We start from the raw sequence: 18,867 nt of genomic DNA, 5'->3' as shown, positions 1-18,867 counted from the left end.
ATACATGTTATATTTGGTGGAAAGTTACATAATAAACCATAAATACTGAAACCTACAATCTTAAAACTAGTGAGTCTGTCAATCATGTTCTGATTGACAGATTAACAGATTAACTACCAAATGGGTCTGCAGAAAGCTTAAAGGGTATGGTTTCAAAAGGAAATGGTTTCAGCCTGTGTGTACTCAAAGTGGTTTAACTTGCAGATAATTTCCCTCAGGTATATAAAGACTTTCAAGCTGCAACTCACATGGTGATCCTACAAAGCAACCATGAAGACCAAGGAGCTTTCGAAAAAAGTCAGGGATAAAGTGGTAGAGAGGCACAGAGCACGAGAAGGGTACAAGAACATTTCAAAGGCGCTGACTATCCCTCTCAGCACAGTGAAGTCCATCATTAAGAAGTGGAAGATGCATCATACCACCCAGACACTACCGAGATCAGGTCGCCCTCCTAAACTGAGCAGCTGGGCAAGCAGGAAACTGGTTCAGGATGTCACTCTGAAGCCAACAATGCCCTTGAGAGATCTGCAAAGTTATGTGTCTGAGATGGAAGTCAGTGTTCACACATCAACAATAAGCTGGTCCCTACACAAAGCTGGCCTGTATGGACGGGTGGCAAGAAAGAAGCCATTACTCAAAAAGCCTCGTCTTAAAGCACGTATGGAGTTTGCGAAAAAGCATGTAGATGACATGTGGAAAAAGGTTTTGTGGTCAGACGAGACAAATATTGAACTTTTCGGTCTAAATTCCAAGCGTTACGTCTGGCACAAGCCCAACACTGCACATCACCCAGTCAACACCATTCCAACTGTCAAGCATGGTGGTGGCAGCATCATGTTATGGGGATGCTTCTCTTCAGCAGGGACTGGGAAGCTTGTCAGGCTAGAGGGGAGAATGGATGGTGCAAAGTATAGGCAAATCCATGAAACTATTTGCACTCCAATAAGGACATGAAATCAAGCTTGCAAAAAAACAAAACTAAAAAACAAACGCAGCAGTTGCACAGGCAAGCACGCACAATTCAATGCAACAACCACAACAAACAATTAATTTAGAATGAATAATATTAACTGGAGAGCGTACATTTAAACTTCATCCCCCATGAATTAATTGACCGTAAGATTGCAGTGTTCCGTTTGTTTAAAGCAATCATCCAGTACAACAAAAACAAAAAAATACAAGATGTGGGCTACAAGCTCAGCAACAAAAAAATATGCACTTTTAAAAAATAATATCCAAGTTAGCAGTCCAGCAAGAAAAAACGATTCAACTGTGTTTCTCACCCATTTGAGAGAAGTGTAGCAATGAGATCTTCTGAGTTTTAGCGTCCAAATTAAATATTCGTTCTTCATTAGTTTGTAATCCACAAGGGAAAGAGGCTCGGCAATGCAGGTACACAGCGGCAGTGCAGTGAACCATAAAAGCATGTTCAGTGAAACAGAACAAGTCCGTTCTCTCTGAACTAAGTTAACCTGATCTTAACCAAACCTGATCTTAACTTTTCAAGCGCTAATACAAACTATTGATAAAGAAAAATAACAATCAAACGGCAGTAAGCAAGCCTCAAAGTGAGGCAGTCCCTCCCAGCGGACCTGCAGGTGCGTTGCTAAGTACTGTATGTGAACTTGCCTTGTGCACTGAATGCATGCCTGCACAGGGCTCCCCTGAGTCCTAAACCCTGCTAGGTACAGACGGGGATTGTAGTAACCACACACCAGCCATGACTTTTGCAGACATTAAAGGTTTGCTGATAGGGTTTTTTTTTTTTTTTTTTTTAAACTCGTGTATTAGTCTACCCCCCCAACTTCAGGATTGTGTTTTGCGGTTAAATTTCTCAACTTACTCGAGCAAACACAGTTAATTGAAAAGAATACATTCGATAATAATTTGTTATTTTTAACTTCTACAAAATGTTGTTCTAAAGTCATCAAATATGCATTATATGTGTTGCTGTTTCTAAAAATATGCATGCAATAAAGGCGTTGTTGGATATAACATACCTTGCTTATAAAGTAAAAAATGTTCTGGTCCGAATGTATCATTATATCGGAGTTTGACTGTATATATTCTCAGGCATTGTGCAAGGGAATCGGTTAGATTTCTAACAGGGTGAACATGGTTCTTAAATTTAAAAAAAATATCTAAACAGGTTATTTCTGTATTTCGGGCCTGTCATTGACCGTTGCTTCCAACAGGATTTACTAAAATCATTTTTCCATTTTTCCTTTTCAGGTAATGTTTGAAACATACCAGTTTTCTGGGGTCTATATAGCTATTCAGGCTGTACTTACGCTATATGCTCAAGGTAAGTTAATCACAAAATTCGAGAAAAAAAAATAGTGTTAGATGCTACTACATCAGCCATATAATTCTGTGAAAACAGTGCTTTAGCATCCCTCTGACCTGTCACCCTACTTTCTGTGTTAAGTTTGGAGAAGAAGTGACTTCGGTTAACTTTATTGTATACCTTTTCAGATTTTATATTATTGCCCATCTATTTCTTAGCTAAAGAGTTAGTGGGCCTCCATGTTAATGAATTATTCTCTATTATTATTATTATTATTATTATTATTATTATTATTATTATTATTATTATTATTATTATTATTATTATTATTATTATGTGTTTATTTAGCAGACGCCTTTATCCAAGGCGACTTACAGAGAGTCGGGTGTGTGAACTATGCATCAGCTGCAGAGTCACTTACAATTACGTCTCACCCGAAAGACGGAGCACAAGGAGATTAAGTGACTTGCTCAGGGTCACACAATGAGTCAGTGGCTGAGGTGGGATTTGAACCGGGGACCTCCTGTTTACAAGCCCTTTTCTTTACCACTGGACCACACAGCCTCCTTAAGAACGTCAATATGCAATTCAATGCAATAGCTAGGCTTTTCTCAATGCTTTCACATTGATTTGTCTCAATTCTTTAGGCTTGCTGACAGGAGTGGTTGTCGACTCTGGAGATGGTGTAACCCACATCTGCCCTGTCTATGAGGGGTTCTCACTGCCTCACCTGACTAGGAGACTAGACATTGCTGGAAGGGACATAACCCGCTACCTCATCAAGGTAAACCAAACCCTCTTGTGTATGTATGTGTGTTCATTACCCTCTGAATTAGTCACACAGTGGCATTGTCAGTGTTCTGTTCAATGTTCATAATAAGAAAGGTTTTGTCAGTCTTGGGCATCTGTCATATGATGAATACTGTGGAAAATTGATCCTAGTAGCACTAGTATAGAAACACAACAAGCATGACTGAATTTGAGACGCAAGTAAATTGTCTGTTAAAAAATGTACACTGTTAATGCAACAAGCCAATAATGCCTTCAACATGTGTAAGTTGTGAAGTGTGGACTTTTAGATAATACTGTTGTGGTGTTGGGAGAACAGAACACTGCTTATTTTTTAATATAGACCCAGCCATCAAGCAGGTTGCAGTAGTGTTACTTTTACCTATTGATTAAGCAGAAAACATTTTTGAGTAACTTCAAACTTGTTAAATTTTTTTAAATGTTTTCAGTTGAAGAACTTGCAGGAAAAAAATCCCTTGTATATGCTGGACTTATAGCATATTAAAATAATGTGTCACTTTATACTTTTACATATATCTAGCGAACCAGCCAAATTGTAATTAAACTTGCTTAGGAAGAGTATCAGAAACTGGGGATATGTGGAGGCATCTGTCCTTCTGTGTGCAGTAAGTGTGCATTTTCATGTTATTGATGGCTCAAATTTTGCATTTATGGACATGTGTCACTGACATGTGAAAAAAAAACTATGTGAAAGTTAATGTACCTTTTGCTTATCTTCATTTTTTATAGTTGCTTTTGCTGAGAGGATACGCCTTCAACCACTCGGCTGATTTTGAGACGGTTCGCATGATGAAAGAAAAGCTGTGTTACGTCGGCTATAACATTGAGCAGGAACAGAAACTAGCCTTGGAGACCACCGTGCTTGTAGAGTCTTACACGGTGAGTGATGAACATACTTAAGTTGTAACTTAATTAGTCCATTCACTACTTTTACAATTTACCAGGTATTTTGGCATCATGTTTCCATTTGCAATTTTTTGGCATTGCTGTTTTAAACTGGTGAAACCAAGCAGCTTGACCTCATTTGTCTATGACTAAATATAACTGGGCAGCTTCATTTCAGTAGAGTACATTTTGAAAAGCACACATATTGTGGCTGTTGCTAACCACTGCATAACATGATTTCCCGTGTGGCCAGCATCTTTAGTTTAACTATTGTATGAAATTCATTTAGCTGGTTAAACAAAACTAGCATTGACCCTGCCCCCCTATTAATAAGTATGAAATGTATTGTTCCTAGAAGTATTTTTGTAGCATACTGAATCAGATGGCACATAAACTGCGGTTTTCCGCATATAAATTGTTTCAGGAAATATGGAAAACATGCATTTTGCAATATTTTTTTATACAATAGAACTTTTCATGACAAGCATGTGGTTTTATCTTTTCGTAGCTATTGGGTTAAATAAAAGATAAAATGCAGCCCCGGTATAAATTCTTTTAAAATGTCCAACGAAAAAGAAATACTTTATATTTAAATTGATGTTGCTTTAAAGCCCATATATACGGCGGTGAGGCCATCGAAAAATAATAATAATAAAAAATCTTTGTTGAGATCACAAGGTAATTTCTCTCATAACTTTTTTTCTTATGTATATTTTGGGGATTTGGGGGAAATGCGCTTTTGTTCAGCCCCTTTCACACTGGCAAGCTGTACCCGGGTCAGGACTCGCTGTCATGTGGGTCGGGTACACGATTTCACACTGCTTTTGATAAAGCAGGTTTGACCTGGTTGACAGACGCAAGTACACAATGCGTGTCTCAATGCCCCGGAAGCAGCTTGTTACGGACGCTTCCTTCCAAGCCTCTCAGGATTGAACCATCGGCCCAAATGTTGATTAGAGCATGTTTCTTCATCCCTGCTGCAACCTGGCTCGTGTGTCTCAAGCAACAAAAATATGGCTAAACAGAATAAACAAATACGTTCCTTGCGGAAGTGAAAGGTTCACGCAGGCATGGCTGTTCGTTATTTCGTCGGCTTAAGAAAGGCCATAATGCATTTTGTCTCGCTCAACCCGGATCAAAGCGTGTCGACCCATATCCTGAGGTGGGTCGCTGGGACCCGGGTTAACCCCGGTACGACCCAGGTACGTGATTTCAAACTATGCGGGATTGTGACCCGGGTAACCAGAACTGTCATTGTGAGGTCTTCATTGCTAGGATTTGTTTCAATGTTCTTGTCCCGACATTGTTCACACTCTCTGTAACAGCACTGCTTAGTTCCAGATTAACAAACCAGAGTATTTGCAAGTTCTTCAGCATCACTGATATTTATGATTTTTCTATAGAAGAGAGCATCCACTTTCATTTGAAGATTCTCGTGCTGTACACACTGGCGTGAACTGAGCACGTGACATTTTGACGCTGGAATTTTCATGTTTGAACTGCAGGAACAACCTTTTCAGAGGAGCAGAAAGAAATCGCTTTCTCTTTTACACTTTGTGCAAGGTGATAGTATCTCTCTTGCCAGGCAACACCCAACTCACATAGTCACAGGAAAGAAATTTGATGACCAACTTATGTTTGAAGTGTTGGTACTAGTAAGAGACCTGTGATCTTTCTGAAAGTAATCCGCTGCATAATATAGCAGTTTGTATTTCTTGAAAAGGGCACGATTTAAATTGCCTTCCTCGCATTTTTGCCCACTTTGCTATTTTTCATGTGTTTCTCCGTAGCTTTGCCAGGGGAATTTTTGTTTCTTTTTTTTTGCATTTATCCTGTATAATCTTTTTTTGTATTTTGACACCTCCCTTTCCAGCTGTCTTATCTTTTCTTTTAGCAATTCTGTTTCTTTTACAGATTTAGACCTTTCTTTTGTTAGATACTGATGGCCTTTCTACACTACCATAATTCTGTCATGCAGGCTCTGGTGATGATGACTGTGGAGTGAATGTGGCCTATTTCTTTAGCTGCTCTTTCTTTTGTTTTTTGGCAGATGCCTTTTTCCAGATGTTTCTATATCTGACACTTCACCCACTGGCACATACTTCCTTTTACTTTGTTCTCTTTCTTTTGCTAAGTATACACTATGTTTCTAAGTATCAGTTTTTCTCTTCTCTGTACTTCTTTTTCTCTGTACCTTCTACACTTCTCTGCATTACTAGTTTTAGTTTTCATGGCCTGTAAAATGGCAAAAATAGATTGTAATCTACCCAATACTATCATGCTGCCCTTTTGAATTACCCCTATTCTATAATACAAATGATCAGATCTTATTACTAAATTTAACTTGGTTCAATAACGTAACGAACAAACAAAAACATTGAATATCAAACAATTGAACACCAACACCAAATTCTCATAACCAACATATTTTCTGTTTCTGTTGGCTATGAGATAAATTATAGGTGTCAGTTATGAGAAATTCCTCTTTCTTGTCCATTTTAACAAACATGTCAGCCATTTTTGTTCTTGTACAAACTAAATTAGCAGTGAGAACAAAGTCATTCTTTTGTTAAATATGTCCGTATTCCTTTAATATTTCGGTTTCAGTTTTTTCCTTGGGTGTTGGTTATGTGCTACAACAGTGTGCCAAGTGGCACTTACAAGTTTAAAAAAAGATAAAGCAGTTTTTACCTGTGTCTGTGGTGTTCACTGACATGAAGACTTGACCTTTCACCTCATTTAAAAAACTTTATTGATGTGCTATGATTTCTGACAAAATGCCTTTGAATGTCGGTTATGAGATTTTATGAGCTTCAGATTCATAAAGTATTTAAAAGTCTTTTCCAGAATGAAAAGTAAAATTCAGCATTTCTGATGTTTAAATATCTAAAATATAACTCTGAAAATCAAAATTCTAGTTAGAAGACGGTTATGAGATCTGTGCTACAAAACTTATAGAATCAGATCTCCTTATACCATATGTGATCATAGAATATGTGATTGTGTAATGTAGTATACGTTACCCAGGACTGGGTTTGAGAACCCCTGTTTTAGTGTCTAAAGAGCGGAGACAATTTACAGCAGCCCGCAGAGGCAGAAACAAAACATCATATGAACTCATACCCGCCGCCAGCCCACCAAAAACATACGCAAAGTCAAAACCATGTGCCACCCCCTCCCCCACCTACCCCTCCAAAAAAAAAAAAAAATGGCAAAATTGAAGCGCATCAACAAACAGAAAGGAAAATCAAATGAACATCAATGTTAAAAACAAGCCCATTTAATTGTAATCAAGATGTCTTCGTGCTTTAGAGAAATATTAGGCCCACTATTGCAGATTATAGTCTTTAAGGAATATGTCACAACAACCCTTCAAAAATAGTTGTAAGTGCACCATTTTACTCTTGGTCATCAAAAACAAGGGCAATTCGTCTGTGTCCTGTCGCATCAAAATCATGCAGAACACGTTTGATATCCACCTCCATGTCCTGATGTATGTTCAATAGTGCAAGCCCTGTTAATCTTTCTTGGCACATTGTACTCCGCAGATATGTCTTAAGACGTCGAAGGCAGCTAAATTATCGTTCAACGGAAGCAGTAGACACAGGCATTGTTAAGAGAACTTTCTGAATGGCATGCATTTTGGGGCATAGCTGGTGCGTGATTTTCACAGCAGTGAGATCGTGTGCATTGATTCGCCCTTTCTGGACTGCTATCTGCCACAGCTGTAGTTCGCAGTCAACGCTGTCTAGAAGTCTTCGGTACACTTGTTTAATGTCAGCCAATGTTTCCTGTGTAATATCCCTTACAGACTGAGGTAAAAGGTACTGGGCTTTCAGGCGGGGCAGAGGCTGTCAAAGGCAGACTTGCAGTTGAGATATTAGGTGGTCGATAAATGGAAGAAAGGCATTTATTCTCCAGTACTCTTTAAATGATGCATCTAATCCTGAGTTGGCACGATGTCACTGCCGTTTGTTCTTGGTGCGCGAACATGAATGTCATATTCAGACGAGGTAACTCATTAAACCGTTCATCATCTCTCTTAGCTTTTAAAATGGCCAAAACATCGCCAGCTTGTTCAGATGCCCTAACAGGATCGCAATCAGGTGATTTGTAATGCATTACAAGGACGGACACAGTGTATTGCAGCAGTTTTTGGGTCAGCTTTGCACTGATCAGAAACTCAAATTCTGTGATTCGCCTTAACAGCAACTGAGCATCGCTTGCAACTTTTAAACATTTAAAATGTTTACAATATAAAAAGCAATAACTTTGAGATAAAACTATAATAACTAACAATGATAAACTTTTTTTTTTTTTTTTTTTTTTTTTTAACTAAAGCCAGCATAAAAATTATCCAAAGGGACTCTGTATAACTTTATGTTGCTTTGCACTTTCTGTAGACTCTTGTATTTTCTTCCTTCGTTTTTCTTTTACAAGTAAGAAATGTATCCATTTCAAACGCCAAAAACAAATTCAACCAGCCACTATTGTTGTTACTACAATGCAGCTGTGCCTAATAAATAAAACAAAAACTGTAAAAGTATGAGTTTTGGTGATTTACTATTTATTTTTACTGGAGCAGTTATACTTCTAAAAACATTGTGCTTCACTGATATGACAAGTTCAAAACAGCAAAGTTCATGAGCAGGAGTACTCGATTATTTTAGTGAAGGTGCAGAATTCTGGGTTATAACAAGGTCGAGATCTGGAGCACATTTTCACTCCCATCCACATACCGACAAACATAGAGTACACCAATACAGTTTTTACACATGTTGGTTTGAGAGTTCTTCACTAGGTTTAAAGGAGTTTTTGGGGGAATGAAAACTCTGTCTCATTTTTACTCGTCTGCCTTCTCTACTGACTTGTTACTGCATGAGTTCTTTCCCTGCCATAACCATAGAATTGTATAACTACTGTATTGTGTCTGTGTTAGCAGAGCCAAACATTGTGTTTCACCATTGCAAAAACAAAGCAAATTGTAGCAAACAAAACTGAAGCACAAGAAGAAAAAAACTGAACTGAAAAATCGCTGTGCTTTCTCTTTCAAGTGAATTAAAAACAACCTTACAGGGGGTTTGGGGAAGTGCTGTAAAAGACTGGAGATCGAGACAGAAGGTGTCTTTGACACGCCACACAGGCCAGCAGGTTTTATTTACAATATTTACAAGTTTGAGTTGTAGATGCAGGTGGCTGCCACTAGGGTAACTGCAATGGCTGTCCTAGGGCAAAAGGACATACACACAAGTGTACATAAAATAAATTAATACAAAAGAAAACACTGTGGGTAAAAATAGCTAACAAAAGCCAAAGCTATCCGAAACACCAGCTGTGCATTGCTTCCAATAAAAGGGAAACTTCACATTTCTCATATGAACTATTAGGGCTTGAATTGTGTGTGTGTGTGTGTGTAGAGTGTTTTGAATGTAAGTTGATAACACTCTAGAGTGTAATGAGCGTACATTCAAAACCCTCTGCTGCGCTTTGAATTCACGTTCAAAACCAAAACACTATAGCTACGTATGCCGAAAACACTCCCCCTCGAACACAATCATATCAATAAACAGTTTAATATGTACATATACCATATTTTGTAATAACTGATTAAATAAATAAAAACAGCTACATTTAATACATTTAGCCTATTAGTTTTATTTCGTCAATGTGTTTTGTTAGTAGCGCATTATATATATATATAATTTTTTTTTTTCTAAACATTCGTAAAACGTGTGTATATAATACTGCTAATCAAAATGTGTCTAAACTAGACCAAATATGAATGTCATTCTGTATTTGACAAAGTGTTGGAGCAAATACTATTTAGCTAACTAAACTATACAATTCTACCTCAGATTTGTTGTTGATGTTATGTGCGACATCACAATCCAGCCACGTGCAGGAGTTTCAACACGATGGGTAGACCTGTTGGAAAAAGAGAGCCTAACTTGTAAGAAATATTCAGTTATTTATCAAACTGGAAATACCTAGATACACTTAAAGGGAACAATGGAGGAAAGGCTAATTTTCTGAGACAATGCCAGCGTTTTTTCATTACAGATGGCCAATTAATGTACAAACACAAAGTACACAAACAAAACCGACAAAGTTGAGCCACAAAATACACGTTCTATCAGTATGTACAGGAGTTACACTTTAGTGTTAAAAACAAGTAGTAGTTATAATATAAAACTTTTTTTGTTTTTGTTCATTAAAAAAAGCTTTATTAAACAAGATATTCAAAACATGTTGTATAGCGAAAACATTTGTAATCCCTCGAGAATGATTTTTGTTTTTGGAGCAAAATAACTTAAACCAGTATGCTTGAAAGAAGGTCATCCATTAGCCATAGATTCCACTGTACTGTATTTGTGTGTGTGTGTGTGCGCGTGTGTTTCTGGATATTGTACTGTGTTTTTTTTTCTTTAATGTGTATATAGTTAATTTTGGTAAGTTTTATTTTTTGTTTGCTTTGTATTTCAAATCCGTATTTTGATATACAGTATGTTTGTACAGTTACAGTTTCCATTAGTAAATTGTTATGTTGGTTAATTCAGTTAGCTTTAGCTGAAAAACGTTTGGGGAAAATACAAATGTAATACCATAACTGTAAAAAACAACGTAAATGCTTTGAACTAAATGTACTGCAGAGTGTTTTGAGCTTGAGAGTGTTTTGAAAGTACTTGGTGTGTAGTTTTGAACGTAGAAGTAGAGTGTTATCAATGTGACCTGAGTGTTTTGAACGTACACTAAAAGTCCACAGAGTTCTTTTTTTGTGTGAGTGTTTTTACCAATTACACCGGGATTTCCTCCTAAACTCCAGCAAATGGGGTGGATTTCAAAATTTTAGGGGGGAATGGCAAAAAAGGCCATTCTGCATATGAAAAACATATTTTCTACTATTCTATTTACATTTGACAGTTTTGCAACAACTTCAGCTTTTACGTTTGCACTTCCGAGTGCTGTTTTAAATGTTTTTTTAATGTGTGCAAATCACTTGTTGACGGCGATTCTTCTTCACTTGCTTCACCCGCAGTGCACACTGCACCGCGACAGTATTGCGACATTTAAGTAGCTGGCTGTGGCTACCACTGTATGTATATTCCTAACCTGAAACACTGTTTATACTTTATTTAACTTGTGTACAATGGATTCATTTAGTACAAACACCAAGAGTGAAATCACAACCCCAAAATAAAAAATCAACATGATCTTGACAATTTATGTTGAGGATATATATATATATATATATATATATAAAAATTGTCCTGACTTTATAATGCACTGTGCCAATATTAACACCGTGTCTGTCTAGAATGTCTCATGAGAAGTTAGAATGAAGCGCCAACATATTCTTTTCTATAGCAAAATATGAGCATGCAAGGGTTTCTAGTGTTGTTTTTTTTTATTATTCACTTTTTATTCTCCTGTCCCCTCAGCTCCCAGACGGCAGGGTAATAAAAGTCGGAGGAGAGCGTTTCGAAGCTCCTGAAGCTTTGTTCCAGCCTCACCTCATCAATGTGGAAGGGGTTGGAGTGGCTGAATTACTCTTCAATACTATCCATGCAGCTGATATTGATACCAGGTATGGGAATGTAAATAGTTAACATAACATACCTTTGTTAATCATAGCTAGATTAACAAAGGAGTCTTTTTTATAGAAGTAATAGCCAAGTAGTGATCGGGCATTTTTGGTCAAATTTCCTTTCTCACAATACACTGCTTTGCACTGGAGGGTGCTGGTGCTTACTAATGTAAATACCCCTTTGCTGATCTAGTCTACATTACAGAAGTCCAGGACTGGCAACTAGAACTGAAGTGCAGTCTGAAAGCACCGTAATAAAAAAAAAAAACAGAATTGTGAGGGTCTGGAACCAACTCCCCAGTAATGTTGTTGAAGCTGACACCCTGGGATCCTTCAAGCAGCTGCTTGATGAGATTCTGGGATCAATAAGCTACTAACAACCAAACGAGCAAGATGGGCCGAATGGCCTCCTCTCGTTTTGTAAACTTTCTTCTGTTCTTACAATCAGAATCATTGCAAACATCATAAAAAGGCAACAGTGGGGGGAAAAAAAAGGAAAAGAATGTAATGTTAAGCTACTAACTCGTTTCTGAAAGGCTAACATATACAGTGTAATTATGACAGTCAGGTCTGGAGTATGATATACGTGGATAAGTTGCTATGCAATTTGATGCCCAATGCTTTCCTTGTGTAATGGCTGCAACCCTCTTCACTCTTGTTTTTAAGTGTAAGCACTCTATACGTAGGGGTGATCAGAACTCAAACTAGCAACCAATAAAACCTCCCCCTAAATCTAAACACTGTAAAAGTGAATGGGAGGGTTGAAGGTTACGTCTTGCATTGTAGTAAGTGAATATAGCTGTACATTCAGTACTGCACTTGAACCACAATTACACACAGTTACGAGCAAACAGTGGTCATTTCTATTATGTAAACACGTTGTATAGAAATGTTTGTTTCAAATAAGATGGGGAATTTGCAAACATAAGAATTGACACATAATTTTTTGTTTTTTTTTAATGTGTGCAAATTCATTCTTGGGTGTGTCTGCAGGAGTATTAGTTTTTCATCTGTGCTTTGTTCAACAGCACAGTGGCACTAAATACACAGTTCGCAAAATGATTTAAGGTTACAATAGACACCTTCCAAAGTTAAAACTACCAAAGCTGCGCACTGCACCCTGTTAAGTCAACTCCATTTACAGAGATTTAGCAAACAGTCCGTCTAACACGTATAACGCTTCAGGCAAATACTGATGTGGAATTGAAAGGGTATGTAAAGCAGTTTTTTAGGATATGCATTTCATATGGGGATCTTTTGAAAACCTGTGCATTCAATATAGTCTGAGCACATTTAATGTTGTTTCTGTACATTAAGCGCAATCTGAACAAGCTGTGAAGTCCTTTTGTGTCTGCTACACGTCCTGACTTATTAGTACTAGTCTTGGACTACCTAATGTTAACATAGGTAAGGTAGTCCAGGAATAGTGCAAATCACAATCAATGAAAAAAGCTGTGTGTTTTTAATTTTTTTTTTTTATTATTATTCTCTCTCCCTGTTTCCCCCAGGGCTGAGTTCTACAAGCACATTGTTCTGTCCGGAGGCTCCACTATGTACCCCGGGCTGCCCTCGAGACTTGAGCGGGAGCTGAAACAGCTCTACCTGGAGCGTGTTCTGAAGGGAGACGTGGAGAAGCTCTCAGTAAGTGTGATGTATGCCAGGGCCCGTGCCGTAATCCTCATGCTTTTTATACATAATCAGGCATATAGTCTGCTGTGAACATGGGCTTTCAGTAAAGCAACTGTGGCTTTGTTAGAACACTGGTACACAGGAACTCCTTTAATTGTTTCATTGAACCCAGGTTTTCAAGTAAATAATGAAGGACCTGGTTGGAACAAGGCTGGTATGGATTTTTGCTGAGTGAGTTATATAATATGTGTTCCGGTGCAATGACGGTGAACTTTACTGGGTTAATGCAACATGTAACACCACACTTGTTGTAAAACGTCCTGTAAAATGAATAATCTATTTTTTATAGTAGTGGCAGTGATAATTGAACCAACAGAGGTTACTCTGTACTGAGGTTTGTTTTCTTGTGTGTACTACTATAAAGTGCCACAAGATGGAGCAAGAGGTCAAAAAAGGTTAAAAAGGCTGCTCTAAAGTGCAGTAAGGACAGAGGCAGGCCCCATGTGGTGTTCTTACCTAGCAGGAGACATGCACAGCAGGTCAGGTCAAATATTTGGGTGGGTTGGGTCATGGCTAGCCCAGTCTGGCTATTTCAAGCCTGGCTTCCTGCCTGGAAAACCTAATTTAAGTTCTCAGGTTGTCAGACATCTATTTTTAGATGATCAATTACAGATTTATAAGCCAGATAGGTTTATGTTCATTTATGTCAGTCATATATATAATGTTCAGAAAATAAAGTGCCCTTCATGCACCTAACATCTGACCTGTTCTATTGAGAGATTTTTCTGAAGTTTTGTGTTATATTGAATAGGATTTGTTAGTCCACCCATCTAGAAAACTTTATGAGAGTTATGTTGAATGTTATGTGAAAATTAATTTTCCCATCTTGTGAAATAGCAGTAAGAAATTAGAGGGGGTGAGGAGATTTTGTTAATTTTTTTAATCTGTTCAGCCACAAAGCTCAATACAAGCAGAACCCCACATAAATGACGTGCTGCCGCATTTCACCCTGGCAATCGCGGATATCTAAGTTCACAGAAAAGACCGGTCACCCTCTGTGTCTCTCGAGGGATCAGCCATTCAAGCCTTTAGGTTTACCCTGAATAGTCCTCAGGGATCAGTGAGTTTGACACTAATGGGCTGTAAGCATCAGTGTGTGGTGTTTTTATATATATATATATATATATATATATATATATATATATATATATATATATATATATATAAAGATAACAGCAGAGAGTTCAACTGCAGGAAAGACTTAATTGCCTTAATCCTCTAAATGCGTTTCTCATGCAAATGTTTCCCACCTGCCTAATGCATCTTATCTCTTCCTGATGTGGGACAGCAAGTCAAGGGTTCCCTAAACCTTCCCCCACCAACAGTTGTAAAGATTCGCCCTCCCCACAACCTTTTAATCTTATCTAGCATCATGTGCAGTTTGTATAGACCACCACAGTGGTGCTGTTTTATGTCTCCACTGTTTATTATTATTTATTTCTTAGCAGACGTCCTTATCCAGGATATCACATTATTTTTACATACAATTACCCATTTATACAGTTGGGCTTTTACTGGAGCAATCTAGGTAAAGTACCTTGCTCCAAGGGTACAGCAGCAGTGTCCTCCACCTGGGATTGAACCCACAACCCTCCGGTCAAGAGTCCAAAGCCCTAACCACTACTCCACACTGCTGCCCTATACACTACACTGTTGCACTTCTGTCCTGGCTCCATGGGTTAGCTACTGTCTTAACTTAGAGTAGGTAGCAGGGTTCCGAAAAATATATCATTATACGTCCCAATGTGTTGCTACAGCTCTTTAAATAATGTACCTGTAACATTAACATCCTGACAACTTTTTACACTTATAACTTTTTAAAGTCTGTTTCAAAGCAATTTTCAAAATCGTCGCTGTAGTGCACTGGGGTTTGAGATCTGTCCTCTAAATCACTGCAGGAAGAGTGATTAAAAACAAAACATAACAAGTGCTCTGGCTTTTCTGTTCTGTACCAGATCATGGATTGTTATTGCTGTGTTTCCTGTTTGACATTGTGGGCAATAATCCTTACACTAGTGCACTAGAGCGGCCATTTTGAAACTGACTTTAAAATTATAAGTGTAAAAAGTTGTCAGGATGTTAACAATGAAAATAAATGACAAGTACGTTATTTAAACAGTTGTAGCAACACGTGGGAATGTGTAGTGCTATATTTTTGAAACCTTGCTACTTACTGTTTAAAACTGTGTTAAATTAGCTTCAGATTTTTATGGTAAACCTGCTTTATCCCTAAATGACTATTAAGAATACATGTTTGAGACTTATCTTTGGCCTAAACCCTGGACAGACCAAACCAGTATAAATACACCCCTGTAGCACACCTGTTGCTGTTCACAATATGTTGCACAAGGGCTCCTGCTTGCAAACAGTGTTGCGCTTTCCAATAGTGGTTTTCTACAAACTTTGATATTCCAGGAACACCCATGAGACCTTTCTTGTTGGACACCTTGGTGAATGCATACACTTGGTTGAGGAATGAGCTTGTTACATGGGCAGCTACTATTGAAATCTTTCTGCTTTACCATTATTTCTTAATAGTTAACACTTCTGTACAGGTCTACAGGATAATGTGATATGTCATGTTTACAAATGTACAGTCAGTACATCATAAATACTTTAAGTTAAAAAAAAAAATGTATTTCCTTTGTATTCTGTGTTGTATATTATTATTATTATTATTATTATTATTATTATTATTATTATTATTATTTATTTATTTATTTATTTATTTATTTATTTATTTATTTCTTAGCAGACGCCCTTATCCAGGGCGACTTATAATCGTAAGCAAATACATTTCAAGTATCACAGTACAAGTAATAATACAATTAAGAGCAAGATAAATACAATGATATTAATTTTAAAGGGGGCACTGGGTGTTTGTTTAGTAAGCTAAGGTTGTGGTTGTTCATGGGTAATTGCAGGGTTGGAATCCCATACTAGCCAATGCTGTTTTGCCTGAACTACCCTCAGTTAAGTATATTATTAGAATAATCAGGATCCAGGAGTTTGAGCAATCAGGCCCCTGTTAATTACATTGTTCCTCCCCTATAACTGCATGAACCCTCAGACTGAGGTGAGACTTGTGCTTTCATAATGGCAATCTTCAGAACAGATTTAGCAGGAGCCAGTTAGCACAAATTCCTAATTAAAAATCAAAGAATATTTGTGTGAATTCTGAAAATACTGAAAGATCTCTATTCATCCTAGTGTTCGTTACATTTTTTAGAAATTCAAGATTCGCATTGAGGACCCTCCTCGCCGTAAGCACATGGTGTTCCTGGGTGGGGCAGTGCTGGCTGACATCATGAAAGACAAGGACAACTTCTGGATGACTCGACAGGAGTATGAGGAGAAAGGCATGCGCGTGCTTGAGAAGCTGGGAGTAACTGTTAGATAAGCTTGGACACTTGTTAACCATCGTTTCCCTATGGCTTTCTTACTCTTATCGTTTTCTGCTACCTTTCCAAGTCATTCATCCATCTTACTTGGAAAGGCCTGTCTGTGCCCACAGGGAGGGGTGGGGAGGGGGATGTGTCGGTTTCTTGGGAGAGCTTTTGTTAAATGTATGTTATTGCCAGTTTAATTTGATTATTGCCCTGTAAACAAAACCACAGAAGCAAAGGACCTGTCTTTTACATTGTTGTAGTCCTGTAGGCATTCTGATAACTCCTGTGGTCTCTCTTTATTATTTGCATTTATAGCAACAGGCTTGCTAGCTTTCTTTAACACACCAAGTGGTATATGGCTTTCTGAGTCCAAGAAGCTTGGGTAAATATAAAAGATGTTTTTTTTATTTATCACCCCAATTATATTGCAGTGGTCAGTGGGGTGGGGTGGGGGGGGGGGGGGGGTTCAAAACATGTTTTTATTTTATTTTTCATACTCTTACTTTTTAATTTTGCTGTGCAGCACCATTTTCTTGAGTAGAATGCAAGAATGTTTCATCAAGTAATGTACAATCACAACCATGCACAAAGCTTCAGTATACATTGTTCTGTTTAAAAGGGACTGGGTTCTGTGGAATAAATGTATTTAAATTAGTAAAAAAAAAAATTAAAAAAAGCGCAGGGGGATGTTTGTAATATTAATACAAATAAAATCAGTGTCTATGTGACACAGACATTGTAAAAGCTGGTATTTAAGTTTCTGTTTGGTGCTCATGTGTATATCAGAGGCTCTTCATACTCAATTTTGCATAACCGTTTTTATCCAATGCCAAGCGCAGTTATTAAACTGGATTTTGTTTTTCATCGCGTAACTGCCTAATGCTGATTTAAATAAAGCAAACTGATTTATAAATATTTTTTTGCTATTGAAACTTGTGTCTTCCCTTTACATTATTGCTGCAGAACAGGGTTCCAGTTTGGAAATGGCTGGATATTTTAAAAGCATCAAGGTATAGATGGAGGGGGTTATGTCTGGACTTTTGTGAGACATTATAGTAGAACTAATTCATTGACTTTGATGTGGTTGACATTGATGTGGGGGCCTGTTTGTGGGGAAATCACTTACCCAAGATGTGGTGCATCCCTTTGGTATTATACTGGTTTCCCTGGAGATTGATCAGCAGAGCATGTGGTGTGCAAATGCTTTGGTTCATCAGCAGAGAAGCACCAGCAACCCAGAACCCCACAGCTATTCCAACAGTGGAAATATTGTTGCTTCCGATAGAGTGGTCATTAAAATAAGGAATCAAAAGAAAGGATTTAAATTACTTCAACTTGCCACAAGTAAATACATTTGGTATTAAAGTTTCCACTTAACCCCTTTACCTTTGGAATAATCAATTTCCAATACATCCAATGTATCCATCAGAAAACATCAGTTTCTGATACAGCACATAGGTCCATGTTTAAACCATTATATACAAAAGTAGTACATAATGGAGACTGGTGACATTTTGATGTTTCTTGTCAAAAAGGTTTGGAGGTTATCAAATTCTACAGTCCCATAATTAACTAATAAACCATTTTAAGATCATACAGGATCCCACACATGAAATGGTCTCCAGGACTACATAATCAAAATTGTGTCAGGGTATTTTGTTTCTGTATATTATGGTAAATGATAAAAGGTGGTAATGTAAGCAAAAAATGGCACACACAAAAAGAGCAAGTCTTAAGTCTAGGACACACGAGCAGCGTGGAAAACACAGCATTTTGCCACGCATATCGCTCACCATTTATTTCTATGCGACTGAACTCACATTGACGAAAAAATACAGTAGTGGCAGAATTTTAGAACGGCAAAATATCGCCAGATGAGCGATTAGTTTGCAGTTCAGACATTTTCCTTCAGCGGCAGTTCTAGCTGTAACCAATCAGATGGGTGGTTTGGATTGCATGATACGTCATATCTGGATGAAAACTTCAGAATATCCATCAACATGATTTGTGTGATTAATATCTTCTACTACTTCACACACAGAAGTAACAAAATAACAAATGACATTCAAAACATTTTGGCCTGGTTTTATTGTCTTTTAGTACTAATACAGTAATACAGTTCTTGATATTTAATTATGCAAGAACAGAAAGTTAAGGGGGGAAAATGAAGCTTTCAGAAACATAAGGCGATTTTTTTAAAAGCATAATGAAGGGTTGCCCTG

The 18,867-nt window shown here is 37.6% G+C and overlaps 1 protein-coding gene across 1 annotated transcript in view; it reads left to right on the top strand.

Moving 5' to 3' along the window:
• LOC117411403 (actin-related protein 2-B) overlaps nucleotides 1–17,577 on the top strand; it is a 29,738-nt gene extending 12,161 nt beyond the window's left edge. The window contains exons 4-9 of the mRNA XM_034018876.3: nucleotides 2,233–2,305; nucleotides 2,935–3,071; nucleotides 3,827–3,976; nucleotides 11,422–11,567; nucleotides 13,076–13,208; nucleotides 16,486–17,577. Of these exons, the coding sequence (XP_033874767.1) occupies nucleotides 2,233–2,305; nucleotides 2,935–3,071; nucleotides 3,827–3,976; nucleotides 11,422–11,567; nucleotides 13,076–13,208; nucleotides 16,486–16,656 (810 nt within the window). The 3' untranslated portion in view covers nucleotides 16,657–17,577. The remainder of the gene's footprint in view (nucleotides 1–2,232; nucleotides 2,306–2,934; nucleotides 3,072–3,826; nucleotides 3,977–11,421; nucleotides 11,568–13,075; nucleotides 13,209–16,485) is intronic.
• The last annotated feature ends 1,290 nt before the right edge of the window (nucleotides 17,578–18,867 follow it).

This window comes from Acipenser ruthenus, chromosome 6, assembly GCF_902713425.1.
Source record: "Acipenser ruthenus chromosome 6, fAciRut3.2 maternal haplotype, whole genome shotgun sequence".
NCBI classification, from domain to species: Eukaryota; Metazoa; Chordata; class Actinopteri; order Acipenseriformes; family Acipenseridae; genus Acipenser; species Acipenser ruthenus.
This window is presented reverse-complemented; position numbering and strand designations above follow the sequence as displayed.